Consider the following 23294-nt stretch of genomic DNA (forward strand, 5'->3'; position numbering starts at 1 on the left):
CCTCAACCAGCACGTAACTTAACTGACCGTGAAAGTATATCCACTTTATATTGTTATTCTGTTCGCTAGCCAGCACCCTTTGAAAGCAGATGATCATCGTTTGTTAAAGGCGAATTTGCTATAAATTAACAAAGCAAAATTTCCCTATTTTCCTTACTATGGTTAGTTTAATTCCATTGTAAATGCCTTTGTTAATTGCATTAGTTCAGTCGCGATAGTTTACTGCGCTCCGTTGGATTATAAAAAGATTATAAAGCAAAATATTAACTTTGCAGAATGCCCAGTTCTCAAATCAACATTTTCAATTTTTCAGACCAAGGACCAATCAGAGTGAAGGGGCTGTGACGCAAAGAAAGCAAGCCAAGCTGCGGCAATAATCTGTACAAAGTTTTTCAATAGTCGAAATGCCTATCCAAAAAGCGACTATCCCCGCACTGCACTCTGTTGGGTTATAAAGAGGACGTATGCAGAATATGAACTTTGAAACTTTGTAAAGTGTCTGTTTCTTTAGTTGAGTCTGTAGTTGGAAACTAAACCCATTATAATTTGTATGCACAGAGTCATTATTAGAAAGATAGATGAACAAAAACTTACTGACTAATGGCTTGAAATAATTCCTACAAGTCAACTAGCAAAATCTTTAGTCGTGGGCAGCCCCTTCTTTTTAGGGCCTAAACCTAGTACTGAAAGGGTTACCTACTAGAATGTTTTGTATAAAGGGTAGGTATAATGAGCTAAAGCTTCAACATACACCTTTTCGGTCAATATTTATTTGTTTTCCTTTCAATGTAATGCCTTATTGTTATTCATTTCTTTCCATGTGCTCTCACTTTGGAAAATGGGAAAAAGGACTGAAAGGAATTACTACTACGAAATTACTTCAGCTGATTTGGTCTTTTTTAGTTAACGTCATACATAACACTGTGCATAGTTTGAGTCAAGGTTGTTGTCATATGAATTTATTTTAATTCTCCACATATGAACCGTTTTTAAATGTTAATATAGTTTTGATCTTGATGGTTTGAATTGAAAGCACATTGTGTATTTTATGAATGGGGATGGTCATCTCTGCTGTTGATTAAATTATGGTTGCCCTTTGCTCACTTTTCTGCAGTCTGGTTCCACCAATTTTGGCGAGAAGTTCTCACGGGTCAAGTTCTCTCCATCGCTTACACTTTTCGGAGGCAAGCCCATGGAAGGCTGGCTGGCGGTAACTGTGAGTGGCTTGGTGACCGTGTCCCTGCTGAAGCCCAGTGGAGCTCTTCTAACTGCCAGTGAGAGCCTCTGTCGCCTGAGGGGCCGCGTGGCTTTAGCAGACATTGCCTTTACAGGTGGAGGAAACATTGTGGTGGCAGCTACTGATGGCAGCAGCTCCTCACCAGTGCAATTCTACAAGGTATCATATTTAGTTATTGAAAAAAATGTTTTTAGGACACCTGTCTTTATATTTGTGTAAGTAGAGACCTGAATTTCTAGTTTCCAGACTTCAAAACATAATTGGTCATACTTTGAGATTCTAGAATGCAGTGTACATAATTTTTACAAGCCATACAGCCAAAATAAAAAAATATTTGGTTAATTCAGAACTAGTTATTTCTAGAGATAATATCTTGATAACAATAAAGTATTTTAGAAATCTTAGCAAAGTACTTGCAAGAATGTAAAAGAAAACTATTGGCTTCAGAAAGTATTCATTTTTAGCACACATTGTTTTGTAGATTCAATTCTAAACTGATAAAATTGCATTTTTTGCCGTTAATCTACACTACCCAAAGGGGAAATTGTTTTTGTTATTCTTTCCAAAAATCTAAATCGTAGAATCGGTAGAACTCAACAGCAATGTCTCTTTTCAGAAATCATGACCCTGTTCGTCAAGATAAACCACAGACCTTGTTTCATCTATTTACCCTAACGAAAATTGTTCCAAGATAGTAGTTACATCATTTTCTTTACATCATTCCATGCTCAAACTCCGTTACATCCATATTAGCCTGTGACGTTCGCAAACATGAATTGTTTCTTGGTCCTATAACAATCAAGAAGAATCGTGAACTGCGGTGAAGTTACAAAGTGTTGTTTACATATTTGCAATATTAGAGGAGGGTCACCTGGTAAAACCTGTTAAAGGTTGGTTCAGGGTTTGCAGATGCATTAGATTTCGTAGTGGGCCGGGATGATTGCCATCATGTAGTGGCATGAACTCTGTTGCCTAATGGTTTTCTTGATCAGACACTGTTGGTTTTAAACATCCTAGTTTACACATGTAGGAGTAGGTCCTATGGTCGTACTCTGTCATACAACAAACAGTAATATTACTACCAAATCTAAACACATCAACTTATGTTGTAGTTTTCCACATGGTGTGTTCTGTAAATATATGTGTATTGGGACTGTTTGTTTGACAGATTCATTTATATATTATTCATAGCAAAAACATCATCAAATGCATCAATCTGTAAAATGTAATAATGTATTGGTTACATTTTAACATTTTATTTTCCTCTGAAGTCTTACCTAAGCATCCCTTTTGATGATGCAAAGTTATCTTGCTACATTTAGATGTCTCCCACCCATATCCTAGGTGTGTGTGAGCGTGGTCAATGAGAAGTGTCGTATTGACACAGAGCTGCTGCCTTCCCTCTTCATGCGCTGCACCACCGACCCAGTCAGGAGGGACAAGTACCCAGTAGTCACACACCTTAAATTCCTTACCAGGGAAAACTCTGAACAGGTATGTTTGCTACCTTTTTGTACATTTTCTAAGGAATGTCAGAATGTCTTCCAATTGTTCATTGTAGCCAATATGCAAAATCTCAGACAGTTTTACTCCGGCATTGGGCAAAGGTTTACAGTGCAGTTTCACAGTTAAGTGATATCGCTAAACTCTTACCACCACCACCACCAAACATACTGCACAGTCATGTATTTTTACAGGTTAATAGGTTGCTTGTTTTAACATTGCATACACTAATCAGCCATAACATTATGACCACTGACAGGTGAAGTGAAAAACACTGACTATCTTGGTAACATGGCCCTTGTCAGTGATTGGGATATATTTGGCATGAAAGTGAACATTTTGTCCTTAAAGTTGATATGTTAGAAGCAGGAAAGATGGGCAAGCATAAGGATTTGAGCGAGTTCAACAAGTTCCAAATTGTGATGGCTAGACAACTGGATCAGAGGATCTCCAAAACTGCAGCTTTTGTGGGTGTTCCTGGTTTGCAGTGGTCAGTACCTATCAAAGTGGTCCAAGGAAGGGAAAGTGGTGAATCAGTGACAGGGTCATGGGCAGCTAAGGCTCATTGATGCATGGGAGGCCTATGTGTGGTCCAATCAGACAAGTTACTGTAGCTCTGACTGCCTAAAAAAAATTATGCTGGTTCTGATAGAAAGGTATCAGAACACATAGTGCATAAGTTTGTTGCGAATAGGGCTGCATGGTCGCAGACCGGTCAGGGTGCCCATGCGTCCACTGCCGACAGCGCTTACAATGGGCATATGAGCATCAGAACTGGACCACGGAGCAATGGAAGAAGGTGGCCTGGTCTGATTTATCTATCACATTACGTGAATGGCTGGGTGCATGTGTCACTTCCCTGGAGAACACATGGCACTAGCATGCACTGGGAAAAAGGCAAGCCGACGGAGGCAGTATAATGCTTTGGGAAATGTTCTGCTGGGAAATATTGGGTCCTGCCATTCATGTGGATGTTACTTTGAGACGAGTATTGTTGCAGACCATGTACACCCTTTCATGGAAACGGTATTCCCTGATGGCAGTGGCATCTTTCAGTGGGATAATGCACCCTGCCACCAAGCAAAAATGGTGATTAATGAATGGTTTGCGTAACACAACAAGTTCAAAGTGTTGACTTGGCCTTCAAATTCTTCAGATTTCAATCCAATTGAGCATCTGAATGAACGAAAACCTTTATTGCCCGAGGAGAATTTGTTCAGCACCAACAATTTAACAACAGAGATGCATTCAATACTGCTTCTGTGGGATGTGTTGTACAAACCACTCTGATCCATGGAGGCTCCACCTCGCAACTTACAGGACTTGAAGGATCTGCTGCTAACGTCTCGGTGCCACACACCTTCAGAGGTTTAGTGAAGTCCATGCTTCGACGGGTTAGGGCCGTTTTGGCAGAAAAAAGGGGACCTACAAAAAAAACTGTACTCCGGAACTTGGTCTGTACACCCAAAAAACGGTACCGATACCAGCATTTTTGAAGTTACATTAGTATTTCAAATTGCCAGATCTTCGTCGGTGTAGTTGGTAGTGATCATGCTTTTGAAGTTGGAGGTGGTGGGTTTAAACCCAGGTGCGGGTGAAGACCGGTCAAGTGTACCTCTGTCGGGTATTTCTATTAAAAAATGGCACAGAGTAGTCGTCGGATTCAAGGAAAGTTCAATTATTTAATGCTTGCCAGCAAAGACACAAGTTTGACTGCGGTTACAAAGTTGTCTGAAAGTCTATTATTAAAGCATAGTCATGTATACAGAGAATCCTCCTCCCCTGCATTAGTATCTGTCCTAGCTGATAAGTGATCATAAAGTTGCTGTGCGTGTGTGTTTGTTCAAAAGGAAACTTAGAGTTCCTGACCCCTTCTAGGCTGACCAACAGGCCCACTCAGTACAGATACGATTAAGTATATTCATGGCATCTCTAGTAAGATAAAGGTCAGCCTCGGTCAGCTTGTTTACCTAAGCCTAGTAGCCTTAGCACCAGTAATGTAATCAGTATAAAAGGCCTACATCTTAAATTTTTCCGACAACCTCCAACGGTGGCACTGCCATGTTGGTTAGATACAGTTTAACAATGTTTCATTCATTAGAATTTCTTTTATCGGTTTGAATGAATTATTCAATTACTATAATGAAAACTACACTGGTTTTGTTATTGGAAAAATCTGTGTTTTTGAACAACAAATCCCTTTAATGAATAAGTCAATGACAAATATATTTTTAACACTTGTTTAACAGTTACTGGTGTAACAATGAGTGAAACAATCGTTATTTGAATTGTCGAAGTTTGAAAGTTACTTCAAAAAGGAGATTTACTCTATTTTGATCACTAGTGTAGATCACTATTGTGTTAATATCCGAACTCTAAACTTTTAGCCCTGTACTCCTGTGATAATTTTAATCATTGTAACACAGAAATTATGATACTGTGTGGTTGAAAAGACTTTGTGAAACTTCACATGACAACTGCTCTCTCTGGATCAGCGGCAGCGCCAACGCAGGTTTGAATGTTCACTGTGATTGTAATTTTACTTATAGACAGATGGATAGGTTAATGTCATCACTCGTGTCGTGTCTGTCAGAATATGCTTCTTCGCTACTAAAGGCGTTTTTTTTTTTTTATTGGTTGGGGTAGTCTACAGCCCTCCCTCAAACTTCTCAACAAACAGCCCGCCTCAGATTGCTTTCAACCAATGCACAAATCTTAAATACATGATCAGAATCAGAAAGGGATTTATTCGCCATGAAAGTTTGCACAGACAAGGAATTTGCTTTGGCAGGAAGGTGCATACAATAAACATATAGGAAACTTAAATTTAGATATATGGTCTAACTATACTAAGGATACATATCCTTAGTATACAAATCGGGGCTTGCTCCCATGAGTGACGATTACAATGTATGAACTATCAAAGACACAATCGCAGATGTGTCATTACCGCCAATGCGTCGCCAATGTCAGCGAGATATTTAGAATGTTCAATATCTGGACCAGTCTGCGATTCCATATTGCACTCTTGTGTAATTCTCGTATCACTTCTCGCGTGTTCTCTGTCCAGGCAGAATCGTTGGGGATTCATCAATATAGTAATGTCTTGTAGTGTGTGCCCCCATGTTGGCAATTTGTTGTATAATTTGAAAACCCTACAACTTCCATGACAAGACAGACGGTTGTGTAATATGAATGGAACCACAATCTAACGGCTTTGAAAAGTCATGCAGTGTGTAGGGGGCATAATTCATCTGCTGAGTTTGCTTACTTTTTTGCCTTTAGGCCTACATGCATTATGACATTTAGTTGTTGTCATAAGTACAACCCTATATTTTGTAAGTGACTTTTATTGTCAACAAATAAGTGGCAAGTAACCTGTTATTGTTTTAAACTTATCGAAAATGGTATTGAGTACCGTGAAATTTCACTGGAATTGATACTGACTAATGAAATGTTGGTACCAAGACAACCCTTCTACACGGTATTAGGCAGGTGTATGTATGCTTATTGACACTGCTGTATGTTGTGTTGTTAGTGATTGTATGAGCAGCTCAGAGCAACTCAGGCCTGATGATGATGTCGATTCATGTAATTAGCTGAAGCTCTGCGCCCTCGAATTTATTGAATTTAGCAACAACAGCAACACTAGCTTAATCAATTGCAGATATCAGAACAGACCTACCTGCAGTCTCTGAGTGTTTTGTGTTAATTATTTTGTCTTGCATCGTACCAGCTGAGTAACAGAATGCAACTGACTGTGATCTGACGTAGATAGGTTTTTGCCCCCGCCTATACACAACCTGAGCTGAAAACGGTCTAACTCCACATTTCAGTGCGACAAAGTTTTCGCACTTTCGCAAATCATGGAATTAGCTTTACAGCATCTTTTAAGTGGGTGCGAGTGAAGGTTTCATAGCGTGGCTCAAGCTCTTTCACCATATTTTTAACCCTTTGTTTTCCACAGCAGAATATGGCCTCATGTCTGCAGCGATAATCATCCCAAAAGATTTAGTGATCCAGACAGGGATGTTGTTACTGACATAATGGTTGCTAGATGGAGCTTATTGCATGGAGCAAAGGAAAGGTTGGAAATGAACTAGCTTTCGTCAATCAGTCATTCATTTCTGTGTTGTTAGTCAGTGATTATTTCATTAGAAAGTTTGTTGTCTAGCCACCATCATTCAGCACAATGTAATTTGTTGCCTAAAGAATGTCACACACTGCAGGTTAGACTGAAGTTGGTCTATAAATGCATAGCCCAACATTATCAACATTTTGTAGTTGGCTGACTGATCGCTTTCTTGTCCCCAGTCAAAAGTATAAGCACATGGGGACATCATAAACATACAATGGTCTAATTAGATCCAGTTATACTGGCATGTACTGTTCTTCATTTGTTGTCAGGACACGGTCCAAGTATAGCAAAAATGAGAGCCAAATGTTGTTGTTACGTTGATGCTTAGCCTATTCAATTTAACAACTTTTGGAAGGTCAAGACAGGCAGTGTATAGCCTAATACACTGTGGATAATATACTGGTTGAGAATGTGTATTGTGGTTTTATGTAGGCTATGTGAATAACGGGTTACACAAGAGCAGTAGCACATCAATGTAAAAGAAAGGTTTCAATTGACAAATGAAGTAGGCGGCCTATCTACAATTACCCTGAAAGATCATTTAGAATAAGTTTTGTTCTATTTATATCTAAGGACTAAATAGAATAAATTGGCTAATTTCGGGCATGGCATTGCCCACAGACTTGTGATTTAATACATTTTTTGTTTGAAAGGTGCGATGTCCTATCCCTCCCTTCTAATAATCGATCACGTTCAACAGTTCCTTTCAAAGTTGTCTACTCATTCCAAGAATTCCATTCTGATGCTTCCAGTTCAAGAATATAGTTAATTTAGCTTATTGTTATGTTCATGTCATTTAGCAGACGCTCTTATCAAGAGCGACTTACAGTAAGTACAGGGACATTCCCCCTGAGGCAAGTAGGGTGAAGTGCCTTGCCCAAGGACACAACGTTATTTGGCACGGCGGGGATTCGATCCGGCAACCTTCTGATTTCTAGTCCGACTCCCTCACCGCTCAACCATCTGACTCCCATGCACTCTTTGTAAAGAGTTTTTGGCCGTTTTTTTTATAATTCAGAAATGCCATTGTAAGCTATTTTATTGAGTGGACTGTTATGTTTGGAAGGGTATAGAAAAGGGGGACTTTAATAGTGAAGGAGGAAGTCGTGTGCAGAGTAGACGGTGAAGTGTGGCCCGCCAAATCGAGGAGACACGGAGCCCTTTAGTCTTTGTCTTATTATAAATTATAAGCCTTTAAGAATGATCGGTTATACTATTGTGAATCCAATGATCAAAACAGCCCCTGTCCACACCGTCATCTCCTTTTATAAGGCCTACCGTATTACTATCATAAAAGGTTTAGCTTACCATTAACAAATAGTTGCAAACTCTGTCATTTAATATGATTTGTTTCGCCCAATTTTAAATATATGCTAAGTGCATTCATTCGTTGTTTGTCCACTTTACAAAACATATATTTGCAATCCCACATTCCACAATTATAGGCAATATATATATATTTTTTTTTGCTAGACATGGAAATCTTATTCAGGCGATACAACCGTTGTCTGAATAACAGACTTGTGCAAGGGAACTGAAGACGTATAAGATAATACCCAATTGCTGTGAAAGTAGCAAGTCAATGAAGGGAATAGTTAAGTACAAGTTCAAGACAAAACATTTTAAGACATTTAATACAGTGTCTGAAGGGGGAGGGTGTGGAACATATAGTACCACACCCTCCACAGTCTGAAGGGGGAGGGGGTTTCTTTTTGAGATTTGCATAGGAAAGAGCTGTCAATGGACTTTGATATTCACTGTATGTTCATTTTACCCACCGAACTGTCGTTATTCAACTATGACAAGGTAAAATCGGTTTTGCAATGAATCGCCCCTTTAAGGACAGACATCTTCAGAACCCTTGTGACATCTACTGGTCGAAAAGCTAATCGCAGCCTTGAAAGGCAGCGGGGTAAAAAGGCTGAATACGCAATTCAGCCAAAACATGAGGAAAAATAACATTACATTTGCTTTTGTAAATGTGAAAATACTGGGTGATAAAGCGCACCGATCTCGGAAAAATCTAGAAACCAGGGCTTAGAATTTGATAGTTTGAAGATACTATTTCTTTATCTCATTGCTGAGATCAAATTATCCTTGCTCGGCGTTACCCTGTTTAGGGCTGCACGATTAATCACATTTTTATCACGATCACGATTTCGGCTTCCCATGATCAAATTCGTGTGATCGAGCGGTATTTAAAATGCGTCATTCCGTTCATAGAACGTTCCGTATCAAAGTTTTTTTTTTGCAAAGTAGTGCTCCGTAAACCAATAGGTGCGTTCGAAAGTGGCTGTGGCTGCATGAAACGACCAGCGAGAGTTGCCGCTTGCAGTCGGGGAGGAGTTATAAACGGCTCCTTAAGTCGGAAAGATTGTCATGTATTGGGCTATGGTAAACTATTTCTCCAATCTGCAGGCTGCAGCCGGCTGCGGCGCTGCATGGAGTCGAATACACCTAATGTCTGATCACGTGCTTCCATGAGCCAGTCAGTTGTTCCCTGCACCACGCAGCTCAGTTTCCAGATGTAGACGGTGACTTACAGTAGCCTGGCTGCCAGCCCAACTTCTCCCCGCCCCCAAAATAATTTGGTCGGGAAGTTGGGTCTGGAGGGTCTCGTATTGGGGACCAACTACAGAAAACCAGAATCTGGGCAAACCAATGAAATTGCCAGGGCGGGCTTTATATGATGATGGACAGATGATCAACAGTAACGTAATCACCCACGACACAAAAGAGCGCTTAAGTTGAATTCGTTTTGAACAAACATGGCTACCGCTGGAGATCTGGGATGTTATGATTCTGCCATCAAGTCTGTTTTAGAAGACATCGACAGCGCATTAATTTTGAAAGAGGAACAGAGAGACGCAATCAAGGCATTTGTCGATGGAAAATATGTTTTTGCCGTCTTTCCTACGGGATTCGGTAAAAGTTTAATTTATCAGCTGGCCCCGATGGTCGCGAAGAAGATGGGACACAATGAAAACCCAGTGGCCATTGTGGTTTCTCCTTTTCTTTTGTGAATAATTGTGTAATCCTAAACGGAGAACTTGTTCGTGTATGCATTGCCCTTTATTGTTTCGCTCAAAAAGATTGACCGTGTGAACAAGTACTCCCCCTACCCTTAAATTAATTTTAGAACACTGGCAAAAATTGTTTGTATTCATTCTTCAAGCATACTTCAAGTCTGCTTGCAGTTTAGTCAGTAAAGATTTAGCTCCCTCTCAGTTTAGTTCTGTTGACAACAACTATGCAGCGCTTAACATACGTCACATACTCTGTTGCTCTGATTGGTTGTAGATCTATCCAATTGAGCGAAGAGGCATTTGTTTTCCAGGCTCGTTTGAAACACGCCTCGTAGTCAAAGCCCAACGGAGAGTTCTCAGACTCATATTCTGACTAGAATTATGAGTATGACAACGTCAGGCTAGATTTACAGAGTAACGTGAGGAAAATTCCGCAACAGATGGCAGTCGGTCATAATCTTGGCTGCTATCTTAACAAAGAAAACAAAAAAAACTACCTGTGACCTGCCTTCGCTAATCCCTAAAGCCTTATTTTAGATACAGTATAAGTTTTAATAGCTTGCAAATACAGAGGATAGCCTACCGAAGTTGAGTTAGCCGTTAGCAATGCTATCTAACGTTAGTTTGCTAGCTGTATAACATTCAACTGGGTCTTGCAGCGCTGCTTGATTTACTGAAATTATTCTGAAATGTTCTACTAGCCATTAGCCTACTTGAGCAAGGCACCGTTTTCCAAAGCCCTAGTGTAACTGAGACGACACAGTAAATAATTCCTCTTTCAAGTAATAAGCCCCCGTTCAATTGTTGAGCATTACATTAGCTGCAAGGTCTGTAGAGATCTTGGGACTAAGCCACTCGATCGAACACAGATCTGTGTTTTGCTAATGCAGAATTCGGTAAAATAAAATCGGTAAAATAAACGTAATGAGTGGAACATAACATGAAGTAACGTGGCATTTTATTCGTGAGTTTTAACTTGTCCAGTCGGGCAAGTAAATTTCTCTTCCACTTGCCCTTCAAAAAAATCCACTTGTAGCGGACAAGCCTTAATGTCGAGCCCTGCGTAATTGTTTTTTATTGATTATAAATGTTGAGTTTTATTCACATCCATTATGCAGGTACAATGCATTGTGACAATAACATTTGATTAGGTTAAAATCAACAAATAATCGTGATAATTAATCGTGATCTCAATATTGATCAAAATAATCGTGATTATCATTTTGGCCATAATCTTGCAGCCCTAACCCTGTGTTAAATGTGTGGCAATGCTCGTGGTATTTTCATAATCATAAGACTTCCTTGCTGTCATCATATTTGACAGGAATCCAAAATGCTTGTAAACGTTCTACTTAGTGGGAGGCCTTTCCAGTTCTTCTCGCTAGCCATGGCTGTCACGACTGTTATTAGTTCTTTGCATTTTGCAACACATTGAACACAGGATTCAACATGCCCTGTTCACGTGAACAGGACACATGACTGCTTTAAAGGTCACATGACATGAAAACCTCATTTTAGGAGGTTTGTAGCAACCGATTATGTAATAACGGCCAATAATGTAATAACAGCCAATAACATAATAATTTAAATGTAATAAAACCAATAACGTAATAAATTGCCAATAATGTAATAAAGTTTTTGAGACAATAATGTAATAACGTTTTGCCAATAATGTTATAACTTATTACGTTATTGGCTGGTTATTACGTTATTGGCCTAGCATTGGAAAAAAAAACTTTGAAAATGTAATAACCGAGCCAATAATGTAATAACTGAGGTATCACTTTATTATGTCTTCAATTTCTGGAGAGAAAGTGTCACTCTTAGCCTTAATATTGCATCTTGCAACTGATTAAATATCCGACCTTACAAATACCCCTCCACCTCACTCTTAAGGTTCCGTTATAGTACTCCGGGTATCCAACTCTTTGACCATGCAGGTGTTTTGATGGAGTCTTGAGTCTTTCTAAGTTCTGCAGTTTTCAGTATGGTTTTGCAATTCACCGCCGTCACAGTCGCCTCATCAATGTGTATAAAAGACACTTAAATACTAAAATAACTTAACAGCACACATGTACCTGAACTCATAGTCTAATTTAACTGTAAAACTGTAAAATTGCTAGCATGATTTACATAGTTGTTGTAGTAGATAAATAGATAAATAAATATAATTTGTTATGTATTGCTGTGCAGAAATATCTGTTGTAATAAGACAGCTGTGAGGTTTATACCCAAGTAGGTTAGTTTTATTTCAGCTTTATCCATTAGATGACAGTGTAGATTAAGGAATTTAATTGTGTTAGCTAAGCCTGATATGAAAATTTAACTTAATGACAAAATAACTGCTTAGAGAATAATATGAACTAACCTACTGAGTTATTCAGCATTTTTTGCAATAGAATATTGACTGTGTATTGCAATTAATTTAAAGTTCTCAGTTATATATGCCAGTGGGGTGTATTACGAAGAAAGTGACACTTGGAAATCTTTGAGTTAGCTCTGCTAACCCTGAAAGTTTGAGTTCATAGTATATTTACCTCTCAAACCAGGCTTTTAGCTCAGACTCTGTGCGTGTTCTCATGTTGAGGCTGTGTTGCGATGATATTGGCCTTTCAGAACTATGTGTAACATACTGGTTCATTTAAAATGAGTATGAGATTGTTGCCTGAATGTTTGATCAAACACATTTTTTCCCCCATTTTGAGGCCCTCAAGGGCCAAACACAGCAAGCATCCATATCTGCACGTTAGCACTCTACACATCTAGGTACATTAAATGTTTGGATAGGAGGAACTCCCCCATATACATTTCTCACATGAAGTAACTTCAAGATTGGTCAGTAGGCCGTACTTTTACATGTTTTGCGCTCTAACCTCAGACATAACCTGTTCCAGGTTAAGTTTGCAGCATGAAAAAAAAGCCAGGTTAAAAAGCCACTTTTGTGTCACACATACCCTTGCTTTGAGCACAACATACTTCGCTAACCCACTAATCTCTCTTTGTAGTATACCCCACAAGTTGTATTATCTTGTGTTCAAAGTTGAAAAACATAACTGTGAAGAATAACAGTCTTTACATACATACACCATTATGAGCAACTGTCTATTTATACAACAATATCTGTAAGAATTGTAATGACTTAAGACCCAAATGATAAAATAAAAATTAGCTAGCCCTAAGAAAGAGAAAGGTGCCCGGTACATTAAATTACAGTGAAATTATCTTTATGGAATTTCCAGATTTCTTTAATTCAAGAACCGCATAGTTTTGCATATGCGGATGAATGAGTGCATTAAATCAGTTTAGGAGCAGCATCTAGATTATATGCATCAGACAAACATTTAGCTTTTAAATATTGATGATTTAAGCAGTATGATATTATTGAATGAGGGGGCTGCAGTCATATTTACATATTATACATTATCGGCTCAGTTATTTCATTTTCAGCCAAATATGCAAGCAATTGAATGTTGCTTTGTAGATCAGACTGGCCCTAACACAGTTTTGGCCGATTCAAGAATCCCAGAGTAAAAGTAAAGCTTTGCTTATGGTAGCCCGACGTGTGCCTCCAAAAAATGTTACTAGTCGAGGTGACTGAGACCTATGGAGACCGCGGGGCTGTCATTGGTCAGATAATGACTCATTTCCTTAGCCCCAAGCGTTCCAGCGGTGAATTGCAAAACCATACTGAAAACTGCAACGCAGAATTAAGAATCAAGACTCCATCAAAGCACTTGCATGGTCAAAGAGTTGGATACACGGAGTACTATAATGGAACCCTAAGAGTGAGATATAAATCCAAATGGACTGTTAATTGCTCCTTTAAGGCCTCCTTTGGAGGGGGGTTTGAGGGTGGAGGGGCATCTGTAAGGTCAGATATTTAAACATCTGTTGCAAGAAGCAATTTTAAGGTTAAAGAGTGACACTTTCTTTCCAGAAATTGAAGATAAAATAAAGTTATACCTCAGTTATTACATTATTGACTCTGTTAGTACATTTTCAAAGTTTTTTTTCCAATGCAAGGCCAATAACGTAATAACCAGCCAATAAAGTAATAAGTTATTACATTAATGGCAAAAAGTTATACGTTATTGGCTCAACAACTTTATTACATTATTGGCAATTTATTACGTTATTGGTTGTATTACATTAAAATTATTACGTTATTGGCCGTTATTACATTATTGGCCGTTATTACATTATCGGTTGCTACAAGGTTATTTAACATGAGTTCCCCTAGCCTGCCTTTGGTCCCCCAGTGGCTAGAATTTTCGATGGGTGTAAACCAAGCCCTGGGTGTTTTTCTCCGCCTTTGACAAAATGAAGGCTCAATTGCTCTGTTTGAAAATCTACTCCTAGTGACGTAGGTAGGAGCAAGGTTACCTCCCCTCTCTCTGCTTTGCCCGCCCAGATCATCTGGCCCGCCCATGAGAAAGTGAGCTACCACCGTGCAAGTGCGAGTGCGATATCGGTTTTTCCTGGAGAGACATTCTGGCTAGCAAACGAACGAAGCATAACAGTTGCTCAGTGTTTGGATGTACAAATCAAAACAAAAGTACTTTTTCAGTTCCTTCATCCAAGCCTCTGCACAACCAGTATCTTAATTAAATTTTCACTAGAAATGCACCGACACAACTTACCAAAGTTTTGTATGTCTGCGCCAAACATTTCAGCCACTACTGTTTCCTCGACTTGAGCCAACACAAAGCTGGCCTTGCTGAAATTAAATTCTGGATCATTAATAAATCTCCTTGGTCAAGCTACAAACCTTGGACAAGCAAAGTTAACTAACGCTATATCATTTTGTTGTTAACTGTATATGGTTACCTAGCTTGCTACCCTTAGAATGTGGCTGTAACATTAGCTCTGCAGCTAACAGCTGAGTTACTGTTGCTAATGTAAAGATGGATGGCATCAAGTGTGTGTTTGAATACAAACTCTGTAACGCCAGTGTTGTACACTTCTTTGTTATTTGGATAACCGTTATGCTGTTGGTGTTATGGCGCGCGCGCGATATCCGCCTTTCCCTTCATTGAAATTATTATGAGTGTGCAGCTCTGCAAACCAGGGTGATCAGATGAGAATGGGCAAATTCAAAGCATCTTACAGCAACAGGGCTATGAGCCAGCTGAGTTACTGTCGCTAATGTAAAGGTAGATGGCATCAAGTGTGTGTGTGTGAATACAAACGCTGTAACGCAAGTGTTTTACACTTATTTGTTATTTGGATAACCGTTCTGATGTTGGTGTTATGGCGCGCGATATGCGCCTTTCTCCTCATTGAAATGACTATGAGTGTGCACCTCTGCAAACGAGGGTGATCAGATGAGAATGGCTAAATTCGAGGCATCTTACAGCAACGGGGGCTACGAGCCATTGCGATACATCCATTGTAAACATTAGCGCATGTTGCCGCCCCTCTCCTCCTCATTAGCATTTAAAGCTACAGACACAGAAACAGCGCGTTTTGAGGAAAGCTCATTGAGGGACTGCTCGTAGTGGCTGTAATCATGCAACAAGGCTGAATTACGGCAAAGATGCTAAAGATACAGTAATAGGGAACCACTAAGGCCTATATAAAAGCATCCAAAAAATGGCAAATCATGTGACCTTTAAAAAAAAAGCATGCATCTGTCTTGTCTATCTTTTCACTGCAACTCTCTGATTTGGAGAATTATAATTAACAGCGTCAGTAAAATTGTATTTCACACTATGGCGGTTAAACAATTGATCCACGGTTAACATGCTTGGGGGTAGGTGTATGGAGCTAGAAAGCTGACAAAAGTATCTGAATTTGAATGTGAAAGATCTGAAATATTTGTATGTCGAATTTCATAAAACTGAAATATTTTACTGTTGAATATATAATATCTGAATTATTTGTATGCCGAATTTATTTGATCTAGAAAATACAAATTTCTAAAATTCAGATAGCGTGAATTCAGATTCTTGAAATTCTGATTTCGGAAATTCAGATTTTGTCTGAACTAGGCCAAAGGTGAAACAGCTTGCTTTCACAGGGAAAAGTAGACGATTTCAGAACGACCACATTTTACCTCAGAATAAAAGCTAAGTTGCTCGTTGGAGGAAGAGTATGGAGCAAGTGCTTCTGAAACCAAAATCGGCAGTTACTGTTACCAAGTGAGTCGAGACAGTCGGAGTCCGGCGAAGAGATGGACGTGGAACAACTGGCTAAGCTATAGCCTATATATTTATGTTCCGTTGTTCTCTTTTCTGTGTTGGAGTTCTTTTAAGAACTTGATGGCATCAACATCCAGCCTGATATAAAATTATGAACTTCAATTTTGTCTCTTAATTATAATACCCACACAGAAAATCCAGGTTGAATCAAGTCACGCTAGCTAGCTACTGTATTGCTAATAGCCAATTTTGGATGGTTAAGCATATTTTTCATTGTCTCCTTATTCCTATCAAAGTCAATGTTCAGCCTATAGGCTATGTTCATTTGCTAAGTGACATTTCAGATCGGTTACGGATAGTGAAATATTTGCTGTCTGAGAGATCGGACATGGTATTTAACAGCATATAATGAGTTATCTATGGTTAACAGAATATATCTGTAGTGCGGCCAGGTGTGATTTGATTCATCGTCCACACATCGTCTGGAAGTCAGTTTCGATCAAATGCCAACGAGCTCCATACTACATCTTGCCGACGTATCTTGTACACATCGGGCCGACGTTGGCAAGACGTATGTGTGCTATCCCAGATACGTATGTGTGATCTGGGTCTTCCTCCAACTAGCAACTCGGTTTGTTCTGATGTAAAGTTCGGTCGTTCTGAAATCGTCTACTTTTTCCTGTGAAAGCAAGCTCTTTCACCTTTGGCCCAGTTCAGACAAAATCTGAATTTCAAGAATCTGAATTCCTGCAATCTGAATATGAGAAATTTGTATTTTTGGATCAAAATAATTCAGTTTGATTAAATTCGGAACACAAATAATTCAGATATTAGATATTCAACAGCAAAATATTTAAGTTTTATGAAATTCGACACACAAATATTTCATATTCAAATTCAGATACTTTTGTCAGCTTTGTAGCTCCATATGGGTGGGGGATCCGTACGGATCAACTATGGTCCTTTACACCACTAATGTCCATTGATCATGGTTTGTCACCAAATTTAACAGTACCTGGTCAACCCAAAGACAACTGGTATGTTTAATTAACTTTTGTGTGAGGTCGTCTTACTTGTTAAATTTGTATCCACTTGCAGGTGCTGCTGTGTGCCTCAAGTCAGACTGGCAGCATTGTAGAATGCTGGTCACTGCGGAAGGAGGGGCTTCCTGTCAATAACATTTTCCAGCATCGCTCACCCGTTGGTAAGGTGAAGTTCAAATTGCCTTCATAATTGTGCTTGCAGTCTACTTGTCTCAATAAATAAATACAAAACTTACACCAGCAGCTCCAATTTGTTGTTCCACAGATGTGACTGATTTGTTATATAATATGATCTGTGGACTCATTGGCACCATAGTGCTGATGTAACATGTTTGGTATGTGATGTCTGAAGATAATGGGCAACTGATTTTATTTATTTATTATCAGTTGGTGAGAAACAGCCGATGATTCTGAAATGGCGCATCCTTTCAGCCACCAATGATTTGGACCGTGTGTCTGCTGTGGCTTTACCCAAACTGCCCATCTCAATCTCAAACACTGACCTGAAGGTGGCTTCCGACACCAAATTCTGCCCAGGTCTAGGTATGTCAAGAAAATCTTTCTTTCAATAAATTCTTACTACGGCATAAACTGTGAAAAAGAATGTGCAAACATTCACTTAATAAACAACCACAGAAACCTTTTGTTTATAGAATAGATTTTTTTAAATTCTGTACTTCTCCACTTAATTTTAAGAGTTGTTCAGCAATTCTCAAAAAAATCAAAAAAAAATACAGATGTTGTCGATGGCTGCTTAAAGCTCTGAGGGAAACAATTAAAACTTTGAAATTGACTGTAAAATGCTATTTCTGTTAACCTCCAATCTAAGCCAGACGTCGGGCCCGATGTCCGACCACAAACTTTTCAACGTGAAAGTAAACAGAGGCTACTCACCTAACAAGACTCAGAGTTGTCCATAATGCAAAACATCCCAACAAAAATGGTCTGGTTACATTCCCAAAGGGCTAAACTATAACCAAGTAAAGTATTTAGTCAAATCAAATCAAATGTATTTATATAGCCCTTTTTACACACAAGCATGTCACAGAGGGCTTCACATACGCCCATAGAACTGCCCCTCAACCAACCTAAACCCGCAAGGAAGACAAGGAAAAACTCCCAACAGGAGAAAAAATTGAAGAAACCTTGGGAGGAGCAATTCAGAGAGGGATCCCCTCCTCCAGAGACAGTTGGTGAGAGAGAGGAGCAGAACACAGGCTAAAGATAGTCATACAGTGTCAATGGGTTTTGAAACACCAAAATCCATTGTTTAACTTTATAAATGTAAGACTGAACCGGGAGACTCGCTGTTGGCCGTCATGGAGACTGGATTCCGGTTGACAACCAGGTCCAGTGTTGGCCGACCGATGACCAAGCAGCTGCTGACAGCTCAAACCCCCCACACCACAAGGGATGTGTGTGGGGGGTGGGACAGAGAGGGGAGATTACATGTATTCGTTTTTCAGCATCATCCTTTAAGAGGAATTTTGGCAATATTACGTAGATGGGAAAATGCAGTTCTGGTAATTACAATTTAATTTCAATATTTATTTGTCATTGTCATTCTGAAATTCTGTTTACAGCATTCAAACACTGTATAGTTTGACATAAAAGTGTAATACAAAGTGCAATATCCCTCCAATAAGCTTCCCATAAATAACTCTTGTTTAAACCTTAGCACAATCAATACACGTAACAGTAACAATAACAATATTCAGGATTAGCAGCATCGTGAAGGGCTTTAACAACATGGACGACCTAACAGAACAGAATTTCTGAATCAGAATCAGAAAGGGATTTATTCGCCATGAAAGTTTGCACAGACAAGGAATTTGCTTTGGCAGGAAGGCGCATACAATAAACATATAGGAATCTTAAATTTTGATATATGGTCTAACCATACTAAGGATACATAAACTAGCAATACTAAGTGGAACACAAGTAAAATAAAATATACAATAAAATAAAATAGAAGTTGCCATAAAATAAAATACAAGTTGCCAATTTACAGTATAAAATACAATATAAATACTTATATTACACAAATTGTGAAGTAGTGCAAATGCAATTGTTTTAAGACATGAAGTCATTAAAGTCAGTGTGAACTCTTCTTTTTGAGGAGGCCAACAGCGAAAGGGAAGTTTGTGTGGCGTGAGGTTTTGGTCCTGATGGACCGCAGCCTTCTGCTGGAGGGGAGTGACTGAAACAGGGAGTGTCCAGGGTGGGAGAGTTTGCTTAATATGGTACTCAAACTAAAGGTCTGGGTCCATTGTGACTCCTAGATTTTTTACCAGCTGGCTTTGAGAGACTTTGACGCCATCTAAGTCTAAGGTCAGATTGGATAAATTATTTCTGTATTTTTTGGACCAAAAATTTGAACCTCGGTTTATCCGAATTAAGAAGGACATTTGCAGTCATCCAAGTTCTCAACCTGGAAACACATTTTTCCATCGCATGTGGAAATTCTCCAGACTTTTTATAGACATATATAGCTGAGTATCATCTGCATAACAGTGAACATTTACCCCAGAGCTTCTAATTATGTTTCCTAAAGGCAACATATAGAGTGAAAATAACAGAAGGCCTAGAACTGAACCCTGTGGTACTCCGTATTTTACAGTGGAGCTCCTGGATGAGCAGCCATCATAGTGGACGTATTGTGATCTATCAGATAGATACGATCTAAACTACTGAAGAGAAGTACCAGAAATCTAGTTGTGGGCATAATTTTTATTTTTTTTATCTAGATTAATCTTGGTGTAATCTTGGCATTAATCTAGATTAAAATGGCTCATTTGAATTCCGCGGAGGGCATTCAGAATATGTGTACTACCCAAATAATGACTAAAAGTAAGTCTTTGAGAACGGGTTTCTCAAGCCAGATGGTGCATTAGACCAGGGGCTCATCTCCTGTTTCCAAAATGCATCATAAACTGCTTGAGAAAGCTGTTCTACTATGATAATTGGTGATGAAAATAAATTATGTTCAATAATATGTACTTGTGTATGAACCGTTTATTAGATAAGTTAGCTTGGCTGATAGAGCTGTGCTGTCGGGCTTGCCTCGGTTGCACTCAAACATAGTAGTTTGACAACGACTCTTCCCCTGTGCTACATCAGTGCTTGGCCCGGTATCTTCCGCGTTAGCTAAGGGATGCTTTGCGTTTGGGTGGTATTTGAGACTGGAAGAACTCCTACAGTAAACAAATTCCGCATAGCAAAAGGTGTAAACAACCTTAGTCTTCTCGAGGTGTCCATTGGGAGGCTTCTCAAAAATACATTTTCCCTGAAGCAAACCAGGCGGCTTCATAGCTGCATCCATGTTAGCACGTCACGTTTGATGTGGTAATTTCATACACAAGTCATACACACAGGTTCGAGGACTCGTTCTTGCCCCCTACAGTGCAATTCTGCGAGGTATACATCCACGCTAAAATATCAAGGTGAAAGTCATCATAGCTTGCGTAGTATAGATCCAGCTCCCAACCGAACTTTGACAATTGATTAACGGCGAAAAAAAATGTTGCCCGATAAGTCTCTGCATTAACGCCGATAACGGCCCACCACTACAGAAATCCCAACATAGTTCTCCATACGTTCCAGGAGAATCTCATCCTCCACAGTGTCAAAAGATGCACTTAGATCTGGAAGAACCAGGACAGAGATAGCGCCTAATAATAGATCATTGACTACCTTGGCTAATGCATTTTCAGTGCTGTGGTGAAGACGAAATCCAGACTGGAGAGGTTCATATTGTTGATTTGAGGAGAGGTGCTCAGTGAGCGGTTGTGCCACAGCCTTTTCTAAGATTTAGGAGAGAAATGGCAAATTTGAAATTGGCCTGTAGTTGCAGACAATCTGGATCCAGGTTTGGTTTTTTAAGAGGGGGCTTAATAATATCTTGATTAAAATCATTGGGGACTTGGCCAGTTACAATAGATTCATTAATAATACAAAGCATGGGTGGTCCAATAATAGGGAGAAGTTCCCTACAGAGTTTGGCAGGGAGGGGATCGAGAAGGCAGCTAGTGGGTTTCGAGGAGTCTATCAGCTCAATGAACGCTTCTATAGAAATAGGGTTAAAGTGAGTGCAACGTGCAACATGCAGCATGCTGGGTACAGAGGGAAAATCAGTGTTGATGGCCACTCCTCCAGGATTAGTCTGTAGTTTGTCCCTTATTGCATACATTTTTTGGTCAAAGAAATCTAAGAAATCATTGGGAGAGAGATCTGAACTAACACAGAGTGTACTTTTCTTAGTGAGTTTTGCAACAGTATCAAATAGGAACTTATTCCGATCTGGACCTGATGAGGACTAGCTTGTACTGTATTTGGCTGTCCTTCCAGGCCAGGCGGAAAACCTCCAATTTAGTGGTACGCCACTTATGTTCTAGTTTTCTAGTGGACCCCTTGAGAGTGCGGGTTTCCTCTGAATACCATGGAGCCAGTTTCTTGTCTTTTCTTTTCCTTGGTTTGAGTGGGGCAACATAGTCTAGGGATAGCTGAAGAACCATATTCAGATCCCTCTTTTTAGCATTTAATCATTTATTTGGGACGTCAAGTGCTTCTAGTGCAGCGGGTAGAATACTAACCAGTTCCAGAGCTGTGTTTGGGGTTATGCAGCGGCTAGTAGAAATATTCTGAGTGCCTCCAAGGCTCTGGCAGAGGTGATTTTGAAGGTAACGAGGCAATGGTCTGATAATATAGGATTGTGGAGGTGGACAATGATGTCACTTATCTGGATTCCCCGCGTGAGAACTAAATCCAATGTATGTGAGTGAAGATGGGTAGGTTTGGAAACCACCTGAGTGAGACCTGTGGAATACATTAGAGCAGTAAAGGCCTTACTTAAAGAATCTTTTGGGTCATCAACATGAATGTTAAAATCACCCATAATTAAGATATCAGTATATGTCACAAGATCAGCACTAAAATCTGCAAATTCCTCTAGGAAGAGGGAATACGGGCCGGGGGGCCGGTATAGGATAACTATGCAAAATGAGGGAGGGGGGGCAGGAGTAGTAGCATTATTCCTTCTTAAAGTAGTTGGTGGTTTCATGCAAATTATTTCAAATGATTTAAAGGTGTTCACAGATTTTAGGCTGAGGTTGAAGCTAGCTTTATATATCATAGCAACACCACCACCTTTCTTTGATACACGAGGGATGTGTGAGTATGCAAAATCCGGAGGCGATGCTTCATTCATGGGGAAATATTTGTCAGGTTTTAGCCAGGTTTTGGTGAGTCCAATCAAGGCCAGGCTGCATTCAGACATCAAAATCAAAACTGCCTTTGTGGATAGAAATCTGATGTTTAGGAGCCCAACATTCCAGTATGGGTTTTCGGCAGCTTTAGACGTAGATAATTCTTCTGAAAAGGTGGCACTGTTATCAGAAAACTTAGTAGGAGGAGCAACGGGGGAGCAAGGCTAAATACATATTAAATTGGTATAATTCCTAATAATTGAAGGCCGAAACTTGGAAAAAGTGCAGGGGACCGACACAATACACTACAAGCTAGGCTATCAGGCCCCCAACAGCTCACAACATGCCTATCAACAAACCTATCAGACTCACTAAGAGACTGTGGCCCGGCTTGTTCTAGTGAGTGTCAGGCCTGCTCTAAAATAGCTTCAATATTCCTAGACAATAGAAAAGCACCTCTTCAGCTCGGATGGAGCCTGTCACTTTTCAACAAGTCAGGTTTGGCCCAGAAACGAGACCAATTATCTAGCTACAAATCCTAAACCCTGTTCTGAGCAGAAGCGAGCCAACCAGCGGTTAAGAGAGACAAGTCTCCTGTAGATCTCGTCAGTCCCCCAACAGGTAGTCGGCCAGAGACTATTACTCGATGCCGACTCATCTTTTGAGCAAGGTCACATGCCCGAGCTATGTTAACCTTTGTGACCTCTGACTGCCTCAGCCTAACATCATTGGTGCCGACATGAATGACAATATTCTCATACCTATCATCAGTGCGTGCGCCATGTGCCTTAGCTTGGGCCTTTGCCTTAGCCCTAGTGCTAGCCAGCACCCTAAGATTAGCTTCTATGTCGGTAAGTCTGGGCCTAGGTACACAGTAAACTGTTGCTGGTTGCTCCAATCTAATGTTACGAGTGATGGAGTCACCGATCACTAACGTCTGAGGAGTCCCACTCCCACCATGCTGCAAAGGTGAAACCGGTGTGGCTAATCTTGAGTCCTCCCT

General features: G+C 39.8%; 1 protein-coding gene across 3 annotated transcripts in view; it reads left to right on the plus strand.

Annotated features, from left to right (window-relative positions):
• Positions 1–23294, plus strand: part of med16 (mediator complex subunit 16) — a 102308-nt gene that overhangs the window by 14355 nt on the left and 64659 nt on the right. For all 3 annotated transcript variants that reach the window (XM_047049371.1, XM_047049373.1, XM_047049372.1), the window contains 4 exons: positions 1115–1396; positions 2582–2731; positions 17143–17248; positions 17475–17630. In XM_047049371.1, the coding sequence (XP_046905327.1) occupies positions 1115–1396; positions 2582–2731; positions 17143–17248; positions 17475–17630 (694 nt within the window). The remainder of the gene's footprint in view (positions 1–1114; positions 1397–2581; positions 2732–17142; positions 17249–17474; positions 17631–23294) is intronic.

This window comes from Hypomesus transpacificus, chromosome 26, assembly GCF_021917145.1.
Source record: "Hypomesus transpacificus isolate Combined female chromosome 26, fHypTra1, whole genome shotgun sequence".
Lineage (NCBI taxonomy): Eukaryota > Metazoa > Chordata > Actinopteri > Osmeriformes > Osmeridae > Hypomesus > Hypomesus transpacificus.